At 42.8% G+C, this 22,421-nt stretch overlaps 1 protein-coding gene across 22 annotated transcripts in view; it reads left to right on the top strand.

Moving 5' to 3' along the window:
• The window catches only part of ABLIM1 (actin binding LIM protein 1), a 245,521-nt gene that overhangs the window by 60,015 nt on the left and 163,085 nt on the right, over positions 1-22,421 (top strand). For 18 of the 22 annotated variants that reach the window (XR_002829088.1, XR_002829089.1, XM_023753391.1 and 15 more), the window contains exon 1: positions 9,067-9,256. The exons of 2 other annotated variants lie outside the window; for them this stretch is intronic. Coding sequence is in view for 18 of the 20 variants with exons in the window: in XM_023753391.1 (XP_023609159.1) it covers positions 9,172-9,256 (85 nt within the window). In the remaining 2 variants the exon portion in view is untranslated. Of the gene's footprint in view, positions 1-9,066; positions 9,257-22,421 lie in introns of those variants that run through there. 2 more of the 22 variants (XM_023753384.1, XM_023753379.1) reach the window with 1 other exon arrangement.

The raw sequence follows: 22,421 nt of genomic DNA, 5'->3' as shown, positions 1-22,421 counted from the left end.
TAAGGTTGTATTTTCATTGGTGGAGTTGACTTATTCATATGAACACGTCTAGTGATATTGAGTGTTATGCTGTTTTAAAGTTTAACTTATATATTGTTCAAAGTATTGTCAAAACAGACCTTATATATTGTTCAAAGTATTCTTATATATTGTTCAAAGTATTGTTCTTATATATTGTTCAAAGTATTGTCAAAACAGACCATTGGTTAAAGATTTAAAAAATAAATAATAGAGGTTAAAATACAAGTAAATCATTCTTCTCATTAAAACTTTTTAAATTCTGTAAACTCTTATTCTCAAGTTCAGCTTCACCAGATTCAAACGTTTCACTCATCTAACTAAAATTCTTCTATAACACATTGGAATATCTATGGTATTTTAAAAGCCAATGTATTAGAAAGATAGCATATTAATGATTATATGCAATTTGTCTTTTTTATTATTTTTATTAGCAATAAAACCTTCCCTCACTTACATTGTAGTATTTAGAGGAAATGCTTAAAAATAGAAGACTGAAATCTTATTTTTTAGCTTCATTCAAAAAGAAATAATAATAATTAGACAATTGAATCTTTAAGCTAAACATACTAAAATTCTAAACATCTGGTCATGTTGCTGTCATACAAAGTTAAAATTCAGTGTATATTTTTTACTCTGCATATGTTTGAATATTTCTACAATAAAAACTTAACAAAGCAGTATAATGAACCTCACATATCCATCACCCAGTTTCAACAATTATCAATATTCTGCCATTCTTGTTTCATCCAAACTGCCACTCCCTTTATTATTTTTAATAGTTATTTTTTAAGGTATAATTGGCATACATTGAAAGGTACAGATCTTGGCCATATAATTTTTACAAATAAATACATTTATGCAATATATAGTTCTGTCACAATATTGAACATTTCCACATCCCAGGTATTTTCTTGTATCCCTTGTCATTGAACTCCTCCCCCAGACAACCACAGTTCTAATTAGATTTGCTTCTTCTAAAACTTTACATGAATGGATTAATACATTATGAACTCTTTTGTGTAAGACTTCTATTGCTCAGCATAAGGTCTGTGTGATTCATCTGTGTTGTTGTATATAGAAGTGATCCGGCCCTTTTCATTGCTGAATAGTCGTCCATTATATAGCTATACCACATTTTCTTATCCATGCTATTGATGGACCTTTGACTTGTTTATAATTTTTTGCTAATATGAATAATGCTGCTATTGAACATTTATGGAAACGTCTTTTGTGGATTTGTGTTTTTATTTCTCTTGATAAACATCTAGATGAGAAATTGCTAAGTCAAAGGGTAAGGGCATGTTTAACTTTATAATAACACTAAAGGCTCAGTGCACGAAATTGGTGCATGGGTGTGGTCCCTAGGCCTGGCTGGCAATGCCAGGTCCAAGCTGACCTCTGGACCCTCGGCAGCACCTGCGCCGCTGCTCCCACTCACCTTGGCCTGGCGCCGCCCACTCCCCTGCTCCACCATCCCACCATGGTCCCACTCTCATTGGGGCCTATCAGGGCTGTCAGCTCCTGCACTGCTGCCCACTGCCAGTGCCGCATCGCCGACACCCACCATGTTTCATGCCACCCCCTGGTGATCAGCACACGTCATAGCGAGCGGTCGAACTCCTGGTCTCCCAGTTGAACGACCACCCGAGGGGACAATTTGCATATTAGACTTTTATTATATAGGATGCCCTACCTTTTTCCAAAAAAGTTGTACCATGTCATAGTCTCACTAGCAATATATTAGAGTTCTGATTATTTCACACTTGTACCAACATTTCGTATGATGGCATCTTATTGTGATGGGTTTAGTTGTGATGTGCATTTTCTTGATGGTTCATTATTTGAGAACTTTTTCATGTGCTTAGTGGCCATGTGTATATTTTACTTTGTTAAGTGATTGCATCTGTAGAGAAGGAATTGTTATTCTGTGCACTGGATCTGTCTTGTTAGAAGAGAATGCTCAAGTATTGTCAAACATCTTCATGAAAGGACGCTTTAAAAAATTTTTTTGCTCAAAATTATGTTACTTTTAGTTTGTTTCAGATTTGCACTATGGTTTTCTTACTCAGATTTTTAAATTTACATGAAACTTTTCATTCCAGTTCATTATTTTTTGGCTAAGCCAAATGAATGTGTTAATAACATCACTAAGGTCTTCCATACTCCTAGTCGTACTAACTTGTCGAATGAAATCTACTTCCTGAAGATGTTTTCTTGGAGGACTCACTGGTTTTTGGATCTGTTACATAGCTGTCATTGTGGGATTCTAGTCCTCCACCCCCCACCCGTCCCCATTTTATTCTTAAACTAATTCTATATTTTCTTGGTATCTACAGCTTTATGTTTGATGATTAATTTTTCCTTCGGTTTGAGTCACTCTGTAAATAATGTTTTGTTTTGTTTGTTTCAGGAAGGGTACTTGCGAGGTCAATGGGATCTTGCCTGTCTGCAAATGTCTCGTTTTGCCCACAAGCTTCATTGACCTGGTATAGACATCCAGAGTCAAAGCTGTGTTTTCCTTAAAACTTGGGAGGCTTTGTTTCCCTGTCTCCTGACATCACAGTAGCTGCCAAGTGTGACACAACTTGAGTTCTTGGCGTCCTGAATTGGTCTCTGATCCTTTGGAGGTCTTATCTGTATTTTCAGGGCTGTGAAGTTCCACCAGGACATGCCTGGCTGTTTGTCTTTTTTCCTTCAGCCTATTCAGCGCCTAGCTTGCCCTTTCGATATGAAAACCTATGTCCTTCTTCAGATCTGGGCATTTTCTTTTATTCTCTTCTCTCCCTTGCTGTCTCTGTTCCTCCATCTCTCTTAATTCTTCTTTCAGATTTCTCTTTTTTATTTTATTCTACCTTCTTGAAGATCTCCTTGACATTTTCTTCTTAGCCTACTTATTAAATTTATTTTCTTTCTAAAATCATTTGTAATTTCCCCAAACTCTCTTCTTCTCTTATTGCTTCTTTAATATTTCCCCATTTTTATTTCATGGATACAATGTGTCCTCAAATACCTTAGAGCAGTGGTTCTCAACCTTCTGGCCCTTTAAATACAGTTCCTCATGTTGTGACCCAACCATAAAATTATTTTCGTTGCTACTTCATAACTGTAATGTTGCTACTGTTATGAATCGTCATGTAAATATCTGATATGCAGGATGATCTTAGGCGACCCCTGTGAAAGGGTCGTTTGACCGCCAAAGGGTTCGCGACCCACAGGTTGAGAACCGCTGCCTTAGAGAATATGAACCAAATTTGCATTTTTAGTTAGATCTTTTTCTCTTGACTGAATTATCTGTTTTCTCTAGAATCATGGGCTTGTATTTCCATCTTGGTCCCATTTTGTGCTGTTTGTTTTCCTTAAATGTCTAGTGATTCTTAGTATTTTTTCATATGTGTTAATGAATTAATAGAGGAATGAATAAGGAGATTTCTATTTAAGGGATTAATTTTCCCTTCTGTTTCTTTGCTGGTTTTGTGCTGCATGTGCAGGAGGTCTCTAAGATACAGTCATCAATACATTTAATAATATGTTGATTCAAGCAATTTTTACCTTAAAGCACTTCCTGTATACCAAAGAAATGGCAAAGTGATCTTTTAAAACCCCAGGAAAGATTATGGAATTTTATATTCATATGAAAAGGTTTTGAGAACTAAGTTGAAAATTGATGAATAGCCCAGCCAGTGTGGCTCAGCGGTTGAGCATTGACCTATAAACCAGGAAGTCACAGTTTGATTCCTGGCCAGGGCACATGTCCATGTTACTGGCTTGATCTCCAGGAGGGGGCGTGCAGGAGGCAGCAGATAGATGATTCTCTCTCATTATTGATGTTTCTATTTCTCTATTCCTCTCTCTGAACTCAATAAAAACATTTTTTTAATTGATGATGTAAAGAATAGCTAAGTTACTAAATTGAAAATTAGGGCAATTCAAATTAATGAGGTTTATTAGACTGAAGGATGCACATAGGTTTTCTCTTTAGTGGTAAATGTTGCTCACTCTTTGGTCTTGTTCTGCTCCAGTTGGGTTAGACGCCCATGAGCCCAGAATGTCTCATTCGCCATCAGAGGTCGTTTGCACACACCCCATGTGAAGCCAGCACCGCCTGACACGTTCGCCCTGTGCGGGTTCCCCCTCCCGCTCGCTGACATTTGCTGGTGCTGCGGCCTGGGGCTGAGTGGGCCGGCTGGGCTGGCTCCCCTCCTGGCTGGCCTGCTGGGACAGCTGTCTGGGGGCCAGTGCCAGCTCCCAGGACCCATCACCTCACAGTTCAGGAGCATTGGCCCAGACACGAGAGGCCTGGGGGCTGCCAGATTCCAGCTCTCGTTCCAGTTCGTACTTCTTAGTAGCTGTGCATATCTGACTCAGAGGGTTTTGTAAGTGCCACTTAAATGTTTTAAAAATCCACCTCCAAGTGACCTTAATAAGCTCGTGATGAGTGGGGGCGGGGCAGAAGCTAGGCTGTGTGGGTGTCCAGGGAGGCCAAGAATTGTTTCTCTCTGACCCCATCAACCAGAAAAGGGAAAGTCTGACCTGGAACTCTGTGCTCTCCCTCCCCCTCCAGCATGTTCCGAGTCTCGGGTCCGCGAGATTCAGATTATTCTGAATTCTTGTTCTTACTGAACCCAGACTGGGTGAGGAGGCCTCAGCACAGCCCTAGGACTTGGTGATTGTGGATAAAAAGACCCCCCAGTATCTGTTATGGACTGCATTATGTCCTCCCAAAATTCTTATGTTGAAGCCCTACCCACCTAGGACCTCAGAACATGACTGTATTTGGAGATAGGGCCTTAAAAGAAGTAATTGAGTTAAAATGGGGTTATTAGGGTAGGCCCTAATCTAATATGACCGTGTCCTCATAAGAAGAGAATAATTGTTCATGGAGGAAGAGAGAGAGATACCAGGCACCTGCGCAGACAAAGGGATGACCATGTGAGGACACAGCGAGAAGGTGGCCGTCTGCAAGCCACGGAGGGAGGCCTCAGAAACCCAATCTGCAGGCACATTGATCTGGGACTTCCAGCCTCCAGAGCTGTGAGAAAATACTAGGACGTTTCTGTTGTTGAAGCCGCCCACTCTGTGGTGTTTTGTCATAGCAGCCCTGGAAAATAAAAACAGAATCTTTAGACAACCAATTCTGACTCTTCCCCTGCTGCCCTCGGGGACAGAGGAGGGAGGCACGCCCTGGGGCCTGGGCGAGTGGCCCTGATTCTGGATTCCAAAACCTGTCTTTGACTTCACTGGTGCTAGCAGGGCAAGATTTTGACTAATCCGGCCCAGTTCTCAACAAATTGACATCAAAGTTGGGTAGAGATCTAGTGAGGGAAACCAGAGAGACTGTAACTAGGAGAACTTCACAGGTGTGTGAGGAGAATGTTGTGTGGGATGGTAGCTGAGATATGCTGATAAGCACCAGTTGTCACGAGTGAAGGCAACAAAAATCTGGAAGTTCTGGTTTGCCAAAGAGCCTGGCACCCCAATAAGCTGTTGACTTCCCAGACTGAAATTTGAAGCCCTTTTATCTGCACCCCATCTCTTCAATGTTATTATGTTGTTGAAAGGAGTTTTTAGGGGTGAAACGGGCAGGTTTAGGAAATTTTAGGAATGAAGGGGTCCATGGAAAAAGCACAGGGGTACAGAGATGCAAAGGGTGCATTTCCATAGAATAAGGGAGCTGGGAACTGCAGAATATATACATTTACAAAATAAAGAAAAGGAAACCCCTCATCAGAGAGGGAAGAGGAGAGCCCAAAGGGAATAGGAAAACAATAAGGGAGAAGAAGGAGGGAACCTCACATACCTCACAGAGGTTTGAGCTCTGACGTTGCCATAGTGACCAAATCAGAGGGGATAGTGACCAATCAGAGGGGATATCAGGCACAAAGATCTGCAGCCTTTATAAACGGTAGAGAAAAGGGACTCAGGGTGACTCCCCCTCCCCACGCGGGAGTCTGTGCTTGTTTCTCAGTAAATTTCCACCTTTTACTATCCCACCCTTTGTCCGTGGTTTCATTCTTCAACTCCACTGAACAAGAGCCCGGGAACCATCCTGCGCAGGGGAACGCCACGCGTTCCAGTCCGGTTTCCCGTATCATTATCATCGGCAATGCCATTGGAACACAAGTTCAAGGGAGATGGCAAATCAGTACCTGACCTTTTTCCTGTGTCTTTCTAGGTGGGGTCTAGGTTCCTCTTCCTCATTGAATAGGGCCTTTTAAGAAACTTAGTTTTCCTCTTTCCCAATGGAATCGTTTTTCTTATGGAATTCAATTTGCTTGACATTTCTGTCTCTTCTGCTTAGTTTAAAAGATGAGGGCAGGGCCCTGTGCGTGTTTTGTTACTGATAGCTGCTCTTCTCCTCTCAGCCTTGTCATAAATTGCATTAGGGCAGGCCCTGTGTCCTATTCTGTCATCGCAAAGCAGACCTAAGCTGGGCCTTTCAACAGAATATGTTGTCAGACGTGCTGTGTGCCTGAGAACGTGCGGCATCTATGTTATTGGGGCGTGGTACCATCCCTGGGCTCACACCCCAAACAGAGCCGGGCGCACTGGCCTATCACGCATCCAAATAGCAGACCCAAATGTTGGCAGGCAGAATTGTCCTCCTCAGACTGCTGTGTGGCCTTTAAACTAAGCCAAAGAGACAGAAACTTCAAGCAAATTGAATTCCATAAGAGAAATGATTCCATTGGGAAAGAGGGAAATTGAATTTCTTAAACGGTCCTATTCAATAAGGAAAGAAAGAAGAACCTATACCTAACTCGATATTCCCTAAACTCCTCTGACGTTAAGGTTTCTCCTCTTTGATGCTGTGAAATAAATGATCTCTAACATCCCTTCTTGCTCTCTCCTTCCTTAGAGCAATGTTTTCCAAACTCCGCTTTGTGGGAAGTTATTATTTGTGCTGGGGTCGGGGGCTTGCTGGTCAAATAAATTTGGAAAGTGCTTGTGACCTTATCCTTTTAAAGTTACAGGGCACACATGCATAGTCATGTCTCTGAGAAGACCACAATTAAGAAACCTGTTTAATGGTGTTTAACCAAGCATTTCTCAAGTACAGGTGCCTATGCAATTTGCAGCATTTTTTATGTGTTAAGTGTTCTGGCTGACAGTTGCTTTCCTGGGCAGTGTTCCGGGGTGCATGGTGGTGTAAAGACTTCTCCAGGTTCCTAAGATGACTGAGTTGCCTCAGGCGAAGAACACAGAGCAATATCTCTGATTTGCAAAGGTCATTGGAGGGGTATCATTGCCATTTGATTAGGAAATAGTTGTGCGTTTTAAACCGTGTTTAAGCAGTTGGTTTCTGGAATCTAATAAATTGCCAATCTAATTATCTCTGGCTCAACCAATAAGTCAAATTTGGGGGACCATGACTAGGAAGGAACTCCTTTATTGGCTAACTGTTCAAAAGGTCACTTTCAATATCGGATTGCCCCTCTCACCGCCCCCTCCCTCCACCCCCCACCTTTCCTCACGGGCCGCCCTGCCTTGGAAGAAGCCAGGAACTGGTGCAAGTTGCTTTTAAACTAGAATTCTGTATTAGCCCCAGAAAATAGCTACAGCATTATGCGTGGTTTCTTCTTCCCCCTTTCATTTCAAATCAGGTCTGAATGATAATCTGAGATTGCAAGGAAGTAGGAAAAACTGGCGTCCGTTACATCCAGAATGAAGGCTCAGGGGATAAAAAAAAAAACAAACGCAACTATAAAGACTTCCATTCCATCCTTATGGTAAGAATCCCGAGACACGAACAAAAAACACTGGGGCTAAAGCAGGGACTCACTGTCAGGAGAATGCTAAGCATTAGGCGCAATCAGGAGATTTCAATAAATGCAATGGGCCTCTGGCAGCCGCCGGCCTGTGACAGCTCTGCAATGCCAAGCATGTTATCAATGAGTCCTCCAGTCGTGCGCCTTCATCTGGCGCCTGGCGCTTGGGCCAAGTCAGGAGGACCTTATCAGGGGCAGAAACTTCCAGGCAGTGGCCTGGCCTGGAGCGGGGAGGCGAAGAGCCATGAGTCTGGCTCTCCCCAGAGCCATTTCAAAATAAAACAACAAAAAAACTAACCAGAGAGGAAGAGAGGAAGCTGGGAACGTTCAATCACTCAAACTGTATATCTAAACAATGCGACTGCATAGTCTGTCCACGGGGAGACTGTGGGAGCTGGGACTTACGTCTTTATTGCAGGAATGAAATGATCGCACTTAAAACAATGATGCCAGTTTCTGTCTACCTCTTAGCCAATACCTGTCTCTGATGCTGGAAATATTTTGTCCTAAGTGTCTTCTCCCATTTAAACTGTGTCTTTACAGCATTTCCAGTTTGCAAAAGCTCCGGTGTTCAAAAATAACCGGGAGAAACACTGGACTGTGGATGGCGGGTAATCCAACCCCGCGTCGGGCATTACTGGCCAGGGGAAAAATGCCTCTTTCCTGAGCCTTTCCGGATGAGGTCATTGTTTTCAGGCAGCCTGGGTCTCGTGTAAAAGGACTCAGTGCCCAGGCCTTGTCTCACACCAGCATTTTGTCCTGGAACAACATCTGAAGCCACGATGGACAGCCAGGGTGGGAGTAAAAGGCAACTCCCTGATTCACAGCATTTTTGTTAAATCCCAGTATTAAAAACAATAATAAAAAGCCCATCTGGTGAGATGGTAATTCATTAAACGAAAAGAGGAGGCAGGAGGCATGGGGTAACCCACCCTTTTCTTTCTTTGTCTCGTGTGTTTGCGTTATTGTGGGATGACAGTGACCAAAGTCTGGGTCCCCGATGGTGCAGAGTGGAGGAGAACCCGAGGTGCATGCAGGACGTGTTGTGGTAGCGGCCTCCAGGCCGGACAGTTTCTTACAGGTGTGTCAGCAGCCGCCGTGCTCTTTAGAATCGGGAGGAGACGGAGGGGGGAGACGATAAGGGTTTGTGGGTTCCGTACATGAGGAAGGAGCTAGCATCATGCAGGAAACTCCTCATTCTTCCTGAGCTAGATTGTGGCACACCCTCTGGGTGGCACACCCCGCGCTGGAGCCCAACTCAGCCCACAAACTCCTGGGAGGCAAGCCAGGGCCCCACCAAGCCTCTCCCTTGAGGAGTGGACGCCATCCTTCCGTGTGCCAGCCCCTAGCGAGGAACCCTGAGGTCCCAGGTCTGTGCACGCCCATGCCCGGGGAGCCGGCTCAGCTCATGGACCCCGAGCCTGCTGTCGGGGACGACCAAGGTTTGACGGTCCATTTTGTAAACTCGCGTATGTACTGTCTGACATAGACCAGATGGGGAGGGATGCAGGGGCTTGTCTATTGGTGAAAATGATTCTTTGCTTATTATAATATGTTAATACTCTGATCTATGTATGTGCACGATACATATGTGTATGAAATGCATATCTTATATATCAACATATTTACAGATATCATGAATATAATGGGAATTTAAAATTGACACGGCTGTTTTGTAGCAGGAGTTGGGCTATGTTAGTTACATGTAGGCGGCGTGGTCTGTTGGAGCACTTTAAAAAGAGCCTTCAGTGGCTGTGGGGAAACCCCTCTGATTCTATTTCTGCTCACCTGCTCTTTTTCTTACTTCCCTCATTCCCAGGACAGTACCTGTGTTAACACAGCTTTGCAATGAAATCGTTCATCCCCCTGTGGATGGAGTTTTGTCTCCTTGGGTGGGGCACACTGGGTGCTTTGTTTGAACTTGGACGCTGCCCCCGGAAGGCTTCCCCTACAGTTGTCTTTGACAGGCAAGTTCATCCCCTGCTGAGGCTGGCTGGCTGCAGGCATGGCCCAGCGCCTCCTGCTCAGATCCCCAGGGCCCGCAGACAACACCCGGGCCTCAGAGGCAGCCCAATGCGATCTTGCTGGCTGTTCCATCAAAACCAGCAGACTGTGTCGATTCGCGCTGTTTCTTTTGATGCTAGGCCCCTTGAGATAAGAGATTGTAACTGATTTTAGTTTCTACAAAGTAAGCTGGTGGGTAATTCCACGTAAGGCAGACAGGCTTTCTGCCCTCCCGCCTTCACTTCCGAGTGCCTACTCTTCTCGGTTCGCCAGGACGGAGCCCAGCTCTGCCTTCCCACCCGGGACTGGTAGGGCTGGAGCCCGAGTACCTGCGTGCCACATGCACACACTTGTTGAGAGGCACAGGAGCTGGGGGTTGGCACACTCCCCAGCTGATGAATAATTCATGGTGGCTTCTTGTGCCATAAAAGTTTCTCCTGAAAATGGACGTTATTTTAAAAGAGGATGGGGATTGAAAAATCTGGAAATGTGCTTTCGTATTTATTGATCTGCCTCCGTCATGTACTGGGAAGACAAAAGTTGACAAACATCAGAATCATAAAATTTAAAGCTGACAGTAGGCCCTGTGTAGGCAGGGAGCCAAGAACTCTGCCCCGACTTCTCCCTCCCTGTCCTTTCCAGGTGTAACCTCACCTGATATTTACAAAAGGCCTCTGGGTTCCTGGACACTCTCCTGGCTCTCCTGGGAGATAGAATCTGAATTGTAATGGAGCCTCGCGTGTGTTAATTAGCAGCAATGTATTACTTACTGGTAGTTTGAGTTTGAAAACTGTGATTCAAGGGCTTTTTCTAACCGAAGGGGTCTTAGAGATAAAATCAGAATATCTAACGATGTCCGTATGTCTAATTGAATAAATTTGAAACCCTCTGTTTTCCTTACACTGTAAAAAGAATGGGTTTTAGTTTTCATTTCCAGGAAAGATAGGGCAGGTTTTGGAAAATCCTACATGGCAGAGAGATTATAAGTAAGCAGAGTAAGTCATACATCTATCTATATCTATCTATCTATCTATCTATCTATCTATCTATCTATTTATCTATCTATACATCTATGCATCTATACACCTATACACCTATATCTATATCTATATCTACATCTATATCATCTATATCAATCTATGTCTATAAAGAGAGAGATCAAAGTGGAAAGACAAGAAATTTTATTACTTTTCTCTGCTTTTTACTACTCTTCCCTTTTCCAGTCCATGGAAAAGGTATATAATTAAGGTATTTGAAACCTTACCATTGCTGCCAGCTGGCACGTACGGGAAGTGCGTCCCTGGAACACTCCACAGTTGACTTGAATCTCAGTCGTAATGCAATTGGAAGTTGGCACATCGTCCAGGCGCACCTTATGTTTGAAACATACGGGGTTTAAACAATACTCTGCATTGTTTTAAAAGTTCTCTCCATAGGGAATATTGATGAAGTATTTTAATTACCTTTTTTTAATAGATGGATATTTTGAAAGGGTATATAATGAATAAGTTTGCCCGTGCTTAAATTTTGTCTCTTATTCTCATGGCTGCATCCCCGATGCTTTAAAGCAACAAAGTTTTCGACGGCTCGCCCATCCTTCTTTAACGAGAGCCCGTCCTCCAGTCCCTCTCCTGCCACGCCTTGAAGGCATGAGCTGGTTAGTTAGATGGCTGTTGGTGTCAGACTTAGACTCAGAGATCCACTACCTTCTCTAAAGGATATGCTTACAGCGAGTTCTTTACATACAATTCATTAAGGCATATGAGATACCAGCCTTCTATTGTATATTAACATCTAACTGCTGACATGTACTTCTCCATCACTGACTTAGTTTAAAGGTTGGAGTAGTAGGTAGGGAATTCATTCAGAATATGGGAATTTAACAAAACTTGTCTCTAAAGGCCATTCATTCATTTCTAAAAAGGGGGAAGGGAAATGCAATGTGCTGATGCGCACTTTTTAGGTTTCATGTCAGAGAGTGGAAGGCTGGACAGGTTTTTCTGCTGTAACAGCAGTTACAGCTGCCACTGCAAATGAGCCCTGCCAAGGTCTGTGACCAGTGGGTCAATCAGAGCAGGGCAGGGCAGGGACATGCCTGAGGACCACTGAGCATCGGGTTTGGATAAAACAGTTAACAACCGAACAGGCCTTGTTTGGCCCGTGGTTGAGCGTTGACCTATGAACCAGGAGGTCACGGTTCGATTCCTGGTCAGGGTACATGCCCGGGTTGCAGGCTCGATCGCCAGTAGGAGGCGTGCAGGAGGCAGCCAATCAGTGATTCTTTTTCATCCTTGATGTTTCCATGCCTCCTCCCTCTCCCTTCCTCTCTGAAATCAATAAAAAAATATTTTTAAGAAAAGAACAGGCCTTGAGAGCGCCTGTCGAGTCTCCCTCCCCCACAGCCAACATTCACAGGGTCCCCACACCAGGCTTCCTTGACGATCTTAAAGGAACAGAAACTCCCCAGGCCCAGAATTACTCCCCTTTATGATGGTTGGGAACCGTAACTCATGCTGACCTGTAAACTGGTGTGGTTTAGAGTTAGAAGATGAAGAGGATACACACTGCTTTTGGAAAAATGTCACCCTGAGCATCGTACTATTTGATGGGAGGCACTATCAAATAGGTAGAACTATAATTGTTAATATAAGGGGATGTATTTTCCCCTTATATAATGGTATGGTACTATTTGATAAAAAGCACACCCCATTGACTATTTTTAAATGGTTTAAATGGTTTATTCTCCCTATTTTTTCATATATAAGATGTTTCTGGCTACGTGAATACTCAAGTTGCAGGTTCCTGACTTTAATTACCCATTTTCACTTTTGGGCTCTTGGCCTCACCCATGTCTTTATTATTATTATTCATTATTACTATTATTATTACTTTAAAGGCACTCTCACTGCAGTAGTCTGCCTCTAATTGGTAGCTTCATCAGGGAGGGTGCACTGATGTGTCATGGAGCCCTCCTTGGACTTGGCATTGGAGCAGCTGGTTAACATTCTGCCTGTTGTTCATTTACGAAGCATCTTTCAGCAGGTGGCAGGCATTGAGCTAGGTGCTGTTCAGAATACATCTCCGTCATTTAGAATCTATAACCTTGGAAGGATCCCTGGCATGTATGTGCCAAAGATGTGCTGGGCAACTCACCAACATGAGAAATTAGGAAGGACCTGGGCAGGGTGAAAAGCGCAAGGCTGGGAACACAAGATGGAAGAGGCTGTGGTCACCTAAGCAGGTTGGGATGCCGGCAGGGCGGGGGAGAGACCTGGGGCTCCTTGGGATATAGATGACCCCACTGGCTTCATGGGGCACACTCTGACCACAGGTCACTTTGTACCATGTCTCCATCAGGAGGGCAGGGGGCCTCTGGTCCTCGGGACCCCTCTCTGCCCCTCCTCACTGCCAGAGCCACAGGGATTGGGGATGTATTTTCCCCTTGCTAAAATGACTACTCTGGTGAATTTCAAAGTTATCTTCTTCTAATATATCTCTATATAAAAGCCTAATATGCAGATTGTCCTCTCGGGAGTTCGGCCAGGAGACCAGGAGTTCGGTCGCTCGCTATGACGTGCGCTGACCACCAGGGGGTGGTGCGGAACGAAGGAAGGCCCTGGCTGACAGCTGGAAGGCCCTGATCGGCCCTGATGGCCACCAGGGCTAGGGGACCTACCCATGTATGAATTTTGTGCACCAGGCCTCTAGTAACTGTATAATTGTGGGCTTGCAAAAGGAAAGCATGTTCTTTCTGAACACAATGTCAAGCTCTTGAGTTCCAGAGACAGAGGGTTTGGTTCACATCTCAGCTTTGATACCTACTAGCCGTGTAACCTTGGGCAAGTGCCTTAATTTCTCCAAACCGCAGTTTCCACATCTACAAAATGAAGCTAACAGTAGTACCTGCTTTATATGCTTGGGAGGATTAAATGAGGTTGTCTAAAACCGATGGCACAGGGCCTCGCCTGTGGTAATGAGTGGCTTATATAATTAGCAATTATAGTTCTACCTAAGAAATCCAGACGCTTTCCAATTATTTATGTTATTGCGTAGTGCTTTGGAATCCAAAGTCTTGATTCTGCTTCGGTTATTTCATTTTAATATGTATACTGTATGTTGCTTACTTTACATTATACAAATTGTGGCAGAATAAGCTTTTTTTATAGAAATTTCAAACACAATAGGAAAGGCGAAAAGTTCTCTTGGACCACCTTTCAAATGTAGGGAGTAACTACTATTATTGGTTTTAGTTATTCATTTCCTTTTCATCAACATAATGCATGTTCCTAGTTTTAAAAGTCGAACAGTGTCTTCTCCCATGAGTGGGAGACAAAGGAATGAGTGCCAAGGACTCTAGTTTTTCTGTCCTGACTCTCTGTGATGACAGGAACTGTGGCATCTCTGTTACACAGTGTGGCCTTTCTAAGTGGGACATTTGACCTTCTTATCTGGCATGGTTGAATAAACTTGCAATCTATTAAAAGGTTGAAAATAGATCTAATTTGCTCTGTGTGGGGGAAATAATTAATAGTGCTCAAGAGAGGTCTGGTAAGCCCCTAGAACAAGAGTCAGCAACCTTTTTCGGTGAAGAACCAGATGGTAACATTTTAGGTTTTACAGAATATATTATTTATGTCACCACTGCTACTGTCCCACCCTTCTTCCCTGTCTCTCTTTCTAACCCTTTAAAAATGAAAAGCAAACAAAAACGGGCCCAGTCTTAGCTTGGAATAAGACAAAAACAGTGTGTGGACCATAGTTCGTTGACCCCTGCCCTAGAACTAACTAGAGGAGCTGAGTATGGAATGAATGGTCAGATGGTTCAAATGCTTGAGGTCACTATTCCCTGTCCCTGGCTTAATCATCCATTAGGCTGTAGGCTCCATGAAGGAAGAAAGTGTCCAAGCCGCTCATCACTGTATATCAATATCTTTCTAGTACAGTGCCTGACACATAGACACAACAAAAATTTATCAAATGAAAAACCAAATATTATTGTGAAGCTAAAATGGGCAGTTCCTTGACTCATCCCCCATTCCTAAGTGCAGCTCTTTGTTAATCTATTTCAATGGTTTCTTCTGAAACCTGACACAGGATGGTTTTGAAAGGTTCCAAGTGCAATTCTAGACTTCGCACTTTAGACGTTACCTATTGTGAAGAATGTTGACGAGTTCAATCCTAATCATTTGTAGTAAATCGATAGATCCATGTCTACAATGAGAAAAAAAATCAAGATGGCCATATAAGTATCTTATTTAGAGAGATGGCTTTAAGTACCAGGATAAACAGCTAGAAAGAATTGAAGGAGGCTGCCGCCTCTCTTGCATCCCATCTCCACATACAGGGAAAGGGACGAGAGATCTTCCAGGTTGGCACAGCACCTCATGTCCTCTTCAGTGTCATTGAGGGTTGGTGTCCTGGCAGAGAGAAGGGGAGGGGAAAAGGAGACTTCACTCTTTTCCATAAAGACTGTCAACCCACCGTCCTCTTCACTGTTTTATCTTTCATCTCTTCCTTCAGCCGGTCCCTGCAGCCTCCAGCACCAGGCCCCAATTGAAATCTCCCCTCCGGGCTAAGTTTCAGTCTTTCCTTCTTTGCTTATGTCATTCACTGACTTTCTAGCTCCAAAACTGTGTCCACATCTCTTGTCTACAGTTGTTCCTCTCTTGCGCTTTGGGGTTTTGCGCAGGCACGGAGATAAACACGTGTTCACAGCACTGTGTCTAGCCAGAAGCTTCAAGTTTCTGTAGATTTTGGCACTCAATTACTGTCTTATCCTCTGATTATCCCACACTTTCTTTTATCTCCTGCAACAGAAATATAAGTTCAGTTATGTTAGAAACTATGATTTTTATATCTTTCTGAGATCTCAGTAATGATTAGTTGACTTTTTCAGTTTTTTCTTGAAGGTTCCAAAAAAACATTTTAGCAGTATTTTCAGACAAGGTACTCTTCAGTTAGCTATTGCTGCTTCATAAACCGTCCCAAAATTCAGAAGCTTAAAGCAACATCATTCTCATTTCTCATGGGTCCGCCGGGTCTCCCATGGTCAGCTGCTTTAGGCTGAACTGGTGGGCAGTTTGATGGGCTTACCCTATTCAGGGATAGCTCTGCTCCACACATCTCTCATCCTCCCCTTGGGACCAGCAGGTTAACGCAGCCATGTCCTCATGACATTGAAGCAGAAGGTCAGGAGGTCAAGCAGAAACATGCGTGATCTGTTGAGTGCTAAGCTCAAAACTTCCACATGGTCACTTTCTTCTTATTGTATAGGCCAGAGCAAGTCACATGGTGAAGCCCCGTCTCAAAGTGGGAGGGGATTGTGAAGTTCCTTGGCAGAGGGGTTGACGAAAGGGAGGTGATAGATTAGGGCCACTGATGGAATCTACCGTACCGTCTATGCAGTAGCAGTAGCATTGGCATAAATGAACAGTTCCTGAGACTCATGTCCAGTTAAGCTGACGTTTTTCATTTTTTATTACGAAATTAAAACTGTGACCCTCAGGGACCTTACTAACCATACGCAAGGAAATGATCTCAGATGAAACCAATGAATAAGATGTTTATAGAGCAAAAAGCTAACAAATAGAAGATGTGAACACTTTGTGTGACTAGCCTGAAGCTAAGTTTTTCTGTAAAGAACAAGATAGTATTTTAGCTTTTGTGAGCCAAATGGTCTCCGTTGTAATCACAACTGTGGTGGTAGCACAAAAGCGGCCATAGGTTATACATAAATGAGTGGACATGACTGTGTTCTATTAAAAACTTACTTGTAGCCCAGACAGCGTGGCTCAGTGGTTGAGCATTGACCTATGAACCAAGAGGTCGAAGTTTGATTCTCATCAGGGCATATGACCGGATTGCAGGCTCGATCCCCAGTGTGGGGCATGCAGGAGGTAGAAGATCAATGATACTCTCTCATCATAGATGTTTCTATCTTTCGCCCTCTCCCTTCCTCTCTGAAATCAATAAAAATGTAATTTTTAAAAAAACAACACAAAAAGCCTTATTTGTAAAATCAGACAGAAGAAATTAGTTTATAGACCACTGGCCTAGAATATTGAAAAGAAGAAGAGTCTGTTATTAAAGACTTTTTGAAAAGGGATCAATGGTTTCAAAGGCAATAAAGATTAGCTTAACAAGATGTGTTTTAGAGATGAAGTCAGAAAACTATATGGTCATTCAATAGATAAATGTTCCAACAGGTTAAGGTGCTTCAGTGGGAATGAAAACTCATCGCTCTTCAAAAATATTACTTACTACAGATTGTTTCGAATAGCCTGTTTGAAAACATGTTTACTGAGAATGTTAATGTTTTTGTTTAGCTGGAGAATGAGAAAAAGAAAGGTTTAGAAATAAAGTAAAAGAAATACCTAGCTAAAATGATTTGCTTTTATGCCACTTAAAACATTTTATTTGACTGGCGTGACCTAGATTTATATAAAGGAACTAACAGAATTAATAGGGATGATTTATTTTTAAGTTTTTAAGAAGCAATATGCAGGATTCAAATGGGTATTTTTTCACCTCAGTTCTATTTCACTTAGATTTTACTTAGAAATCTTCATGTTTCCCCCATATTCGGAGATAGGAAATAAGCTCAGAATACTGTTAGAAAATAAAGGGCCGGTGTTTCATTTGCTAGAAATCATTAATTCCTGTTTATTCAATTACAGTCAACTTACTGTCCAGAGCCTGCACTTTCGATTTCCTCTGATTAAGTTCAGATACTGGAGCATTGGGAGTATCGCTTCAGGAAAGATGGGAATGAGGAACGCCCCTTGAATAAGAGTCTTAATTCTATAAAAGTTTTCTAAAGCCTCATATTTTTTCTCAAGGGTTTCTTGTTTTTTCTCTCCTGATGGAGATGTCAGAACACACACAGAAAGGAAGTCCGGAGGTATTGCTTCCCCCCGCCCCCCATTTCAGTATTATTTACTGAGCTCCTGGCACAGTGACTGAGCACACCTGTCACTGTTAGGACCTGGGGGTGCAACTAGGAACAAGGTCGCTATGATTCTTCCCTTTGTGGTGCTGAGGGACCAGCAGCAGCCATAGGCAAATAGATCAGAGAGTCAGTCGATGTTCCAGGGGTCCCAGAGGGAGGAGCTAGTCTCCTCAGACATAAGAGGATTTTTCCCAAGGTAACTCCCCTCCCTCTTGGTTTTAAATACATATAATTAAAATAAAACCACACCATGAAAGGACTTAGAATCCTCCATTCCTAGGCATTATGCCTGAGGTTAGCAATAAAATTGAAAGGAATTCTTGAGAGGTTTTGAGAACACAATAATGTGAAAACCCCTGAGTTTCTTGGAAAAACACCATTTTCCCAGGTAACATAATCACATAAATAAATCCACTCTCACTATTACTGATGATCTCCTTCTCTTTTTAATTTGTTATGTACATTATTTGTTCTTCTTTTCTTGAGAAGTTCTCTTTCCTCTATTTCAGCTCATTTATTTTCTTACTGTTGTGTGTTGAATTGTGTTCCTGTAAAATATGTTGAGGTTCTAACCCCCCTACTCCCCCACCTGCCCCGCCTGTGAATGGGACCTTATTTGGATAGAGAGTCTTTGCAGATGATCAAGTTAAAATAAGGTCACCAGCCTGGGTCCTAATTCCATGTGACTAGTGACTTTATCAAACATGGAAATGTGGATGCAGAGACAAAGATAGAGGGGAAATGATGTGAAGATTCAGGGAGGGAACCAGCCAGGAGCCACACAACACCTGAGGCTGCGGGAGGCCTGAAGAGTCTCCCTCACACCTCTCAGAAGGCATCAGCCCTGCTCACACCTTGATCTTGCACTTCTAGCTCCAGAACTGAGAGACAATGCATGTCTGTTGTTTAAGCAAACCCATTTGTGGTACTTTCTTTTCTTTTTTTAAAAAAAATATATTTTATTGATTTTTTACAGAGAGGAAGGGAGAGGGATAGAGAGTTAGAAACTTTGATGGGAGAGAAACATTGATCAGCTGCCTCCTGCACACCTCCCACTGGGGATGTGCCTGCAACCAAGGTACATGCCCTTGACCGGAATCAAACCTGGGACCTTTTAGTCCTCAGGCCGACGCTCTATCCACTGAGCCAAACCAGTTAGGGCATGTGGTACTTTCTTAAGGCAACGAAATGAAAACATATATAAAGTCATTGTAAGCATCCCAGGAGCTAATGTATGTAAGTAAATATGAAGAGCAGTGTCCTATAGTACTATTTGTATTACAGTGTAGGTTTCAGCCTGAGAATCACTAGCATGGGGCCATCCACCAATGATGACAGCTCTTCAATGACTGTGGGTAGGCGGGTACCCCGGGACACAGGGAACATCTAGTTCTCACCACACAGACAAGGAGGACTTGCTAGCATCATGTGGTAGCTGCGAAGAAAGCCTCGTGTTCACATAGCAAGAGAGCCCCAGGGAGGGATTAAGTCAAGGATCTGCCAAGAAACTTCCCAAGATCCAGCCTTGCCATCAGCTTGCTGATGTTCTGTCTCTTTATGATTAAGAAAAACTTATTTTTAGTCTCTTTGTGACTCTCGGAGTCTTCATATAAATTTCTGGTTTTGAAGGTTTCAGCAGTGTGTTGCTTTTCTGGCTCCTTCACTTCCACAGTAACATTAGGAATCACAATAATTAAGATAGCTAAAGTTTTTGAGTGCTTATTATGTGACATGTGCATGTTCTGTCTTTACCTGTCATGCTCTCTTCTTTAATTGTCTCAACAACTCTGTTATTATCCCATTGTACAAGGCGAACACGGTAGCTGCCTAATATCATGGCAGACTCAGACCTTGAACTCAAGTCTAATTGTAAAGTTCATTCACTCACTACCTCTCAATTCCATGGACCCCAAGTGACAAAGAATATGAGATTTTTTATAGTTAAAATGTACATTTAAAATAGTTAACTACTCAACTTCTTCTCAAGGATTGAAACCAGAGTTGTATACAGAGTTCCTCCTAAGCCATGGTTTGCTCATCAGCTAACCTGCTTCATCTTTTTAATTTTTCCCCTCTGGACACATTTGCCTCAATTTTTGCCCATAATATCTCCTTTTTTTTCCAATAAAAATTTAAAAGCAACTCTAAGGATTTCATCTTTAATGGAAACAAAAAAAGAGTCAAATAAATCTTAAGCACCTACTATTGGCCAATCATTGTAATTGGAAAAACAGTAGCTATGGTCCCTGCTCTCATGGTGCTCCTCACAGGGTTTTGGAAAGACAGACATGACATAGATAGTTGTATCATTGTGAACTGTGGCAGCATGAGACACTATTTAGTGTAAGAATCCATCTAGGTTGGTGCACCCAGGCAGGCTGCACAGAGGAAGTGACGTATAGGCTGGGTTCTCAGTGGTAACCAGGAGTGAACGTGACAGTGATGGGAGCCACACAGGCTGCCTGGCAGAGGGAAGAGTGTGTATGAGGTCCCTGGCTGATGTGAGAACACGGTGCGGCACAGTCCGGGAACTGAAAGGTGGCCCCTGTGACTGGAGCTCAGTGAGTGAAGACAGAGGCTTCAGGAGGGGAGGGCAAGGGTGCTCGGTCGCCCAGGCCATGGTGAGAGGCCTGTACCGTGCAAAGACCAAACATTGAAGGATTGTGGTGCAAGTTAAGGTGGTAGAGGTCTCTTTAATAAAAAATGATTACAGTCGATCTGAATGGCCTGGTGGTGTTGGTGGAAAGATTTTTTTTTAATTGGGAAATAAAAGGAAATAGAGCCCAGCAGGCATGGCTCGGTAGTTGAGCATCCACCTATGAACCAGGAGGTTGTGGTTCGATTCCCAGTCAGGGTACATGCCCAGGTTGTGGGCTCGATCCCTGGTGTGGGGCGTGAGGAGGCACCTGATTCTCTCTCATCACTGAGTTTATATCTCTCGCCCTCTCCCTCTCTGAAATCAGGGACTAGGGCCCAGAAATGGTCCCACACACTTTGATTTACAGCAGAGGAGCAGAAAGGATGGGCTTTTCTATCACAGGGCGTAGAGCCCTTGGCTGTCCATCTCATACGCTGCACAGGCATTCCACTGAGGCAGAACATGAAAAGTGAAGTGACCGGCTTCTTGGCTAAAACACAGGAGAATATCTTCATAACCATGGATTAAACAAAGATTCCTTAAACAGCGTCCAAAGCAATCACTTGCCATGAAAGAAAAAGCCTTACTAAATTGAATTTTATTAAAATTAGGAGTTGTTCATTAAAAGACATCATTAAGAAAACACATAGGCAAGCCACCATCTAAGGCAGTAGTTTTCAACCTTCCTAATGCCGAGACCCTTTAATACAGTTCCTCATGTTGTGGTGACCCCCAATTTCATTGCTACAAATTGAACATAATTAAAGCATAGTGATTAATCACAAAAACAATATGTAATTATATATGTGTTTTCCGATGGTCTTAGGCTACCCCTGTGAAAGGGTCATTCGACCCCCAAAAGGGTCGTGACCCACAGGTTGAGAACCGCTGATCTAAGGGAAGGTAGCTGCATTATGTTGGTCTGAAAAAGTACTCAGATCTAATGTATACCAAGAACTCCCACAGATCAATAAGAAAAAGGCTAATTATCTATACTTCACAAAGGCATATACTTCACAAAAGAGGATATGGCACAATGCCAATAAAACATATTTTAAAAAGTCTAATCCTCATTAGTCATTAAAATGCAAATTAAAAACCCAATGGGATTTTATTAACCATTATGCATCTGTCAGAACAGCCAAAGTTAAAAGGACTGATAATACTAAGTATTGATGAGGATGTGGAACAACTGGAATTCTGCGACATCGCTGGTGGGAATATAAAGTACAAATCAGGAGAAAGGAGTGTGTGTGTCTACTGATGGGCTTGTATAATAATATTCCTGGCAGTTTTATTCATAATCGCCCCAAAGTGGAAAAAAACAAATGTTCCCAAACAGGAGAATGGCTAACTTAGTTGTGGTGCATTCTGTCAATGGAATGTTACGCAACAAAAACAAAAACTACTGATAGGACAACATGGATGAATTGAACAAGCATTATACTGATGGAAGAGGACATACTGTGTGAATTGTCTTGAAGTTCAAAAGCCAGCAACACTAATCCACTATGGTCGGTCAGAATACGGGTGAGCTGGAGGGAGGGGGTGCAGTATTGATGGGTACAGAGGAACCTTCTGTGGTGTTAGGGATGTTCTAGGTCTTGATCTGGGCGGTGGTTAAATGGGAGATTTGTGAACTTTGCATATAAGATACATTGCAATTAAAAAGTTAACACTAAAAACGATTGCAGTAGCTTTGGATGATATGGTGGTACGTTTCCTTAAACTAGAGTCATAAATTGCATAGGCAATGTGATCTGAACTACACAAACAATTTCTTTTTTTTAAAAAAAGAAAGAAAACACAAGGAAGAATTAACAGTGGTTTCTGGATGGTAGGCTTGTGTTACTTCCATTTCTTTACAGTTTTCAGTGTTTCCCACATTTTCTCTAATGAAGTGTATCACTTCAACATCAGAAAATGAAATAGAAGAAACTATAGCTGAAAAGATATTTGACATAACTTGCCCCTCAATGAGAAATCAAGTTTGAAATTTTAGGAATAAAGTAGCAATTCAGAGAGAAGCAAAGTCATGGGGCTG

The sequence above is a fragment of the Myotis lucifugus genome, unplaced genomic scaffold (assembly GCF_000147115.1).
Source record: "Myotis lucifugus unplaced genomic scaffold, Myoluc2.0 scaffold_44, whole genome shotgun sequence".
Classification (NCBI taxonomy): Eukaryota; Metazoa; Chordata; class Mammalia; order Chiroptera; family Vespertilionidae; genus Myotis; species Myotis lucifugus.
Note: the sequence above shows the minus strand (reverse complement) of the source record. Positions and strands in the feature narration are given on the sequence as shown.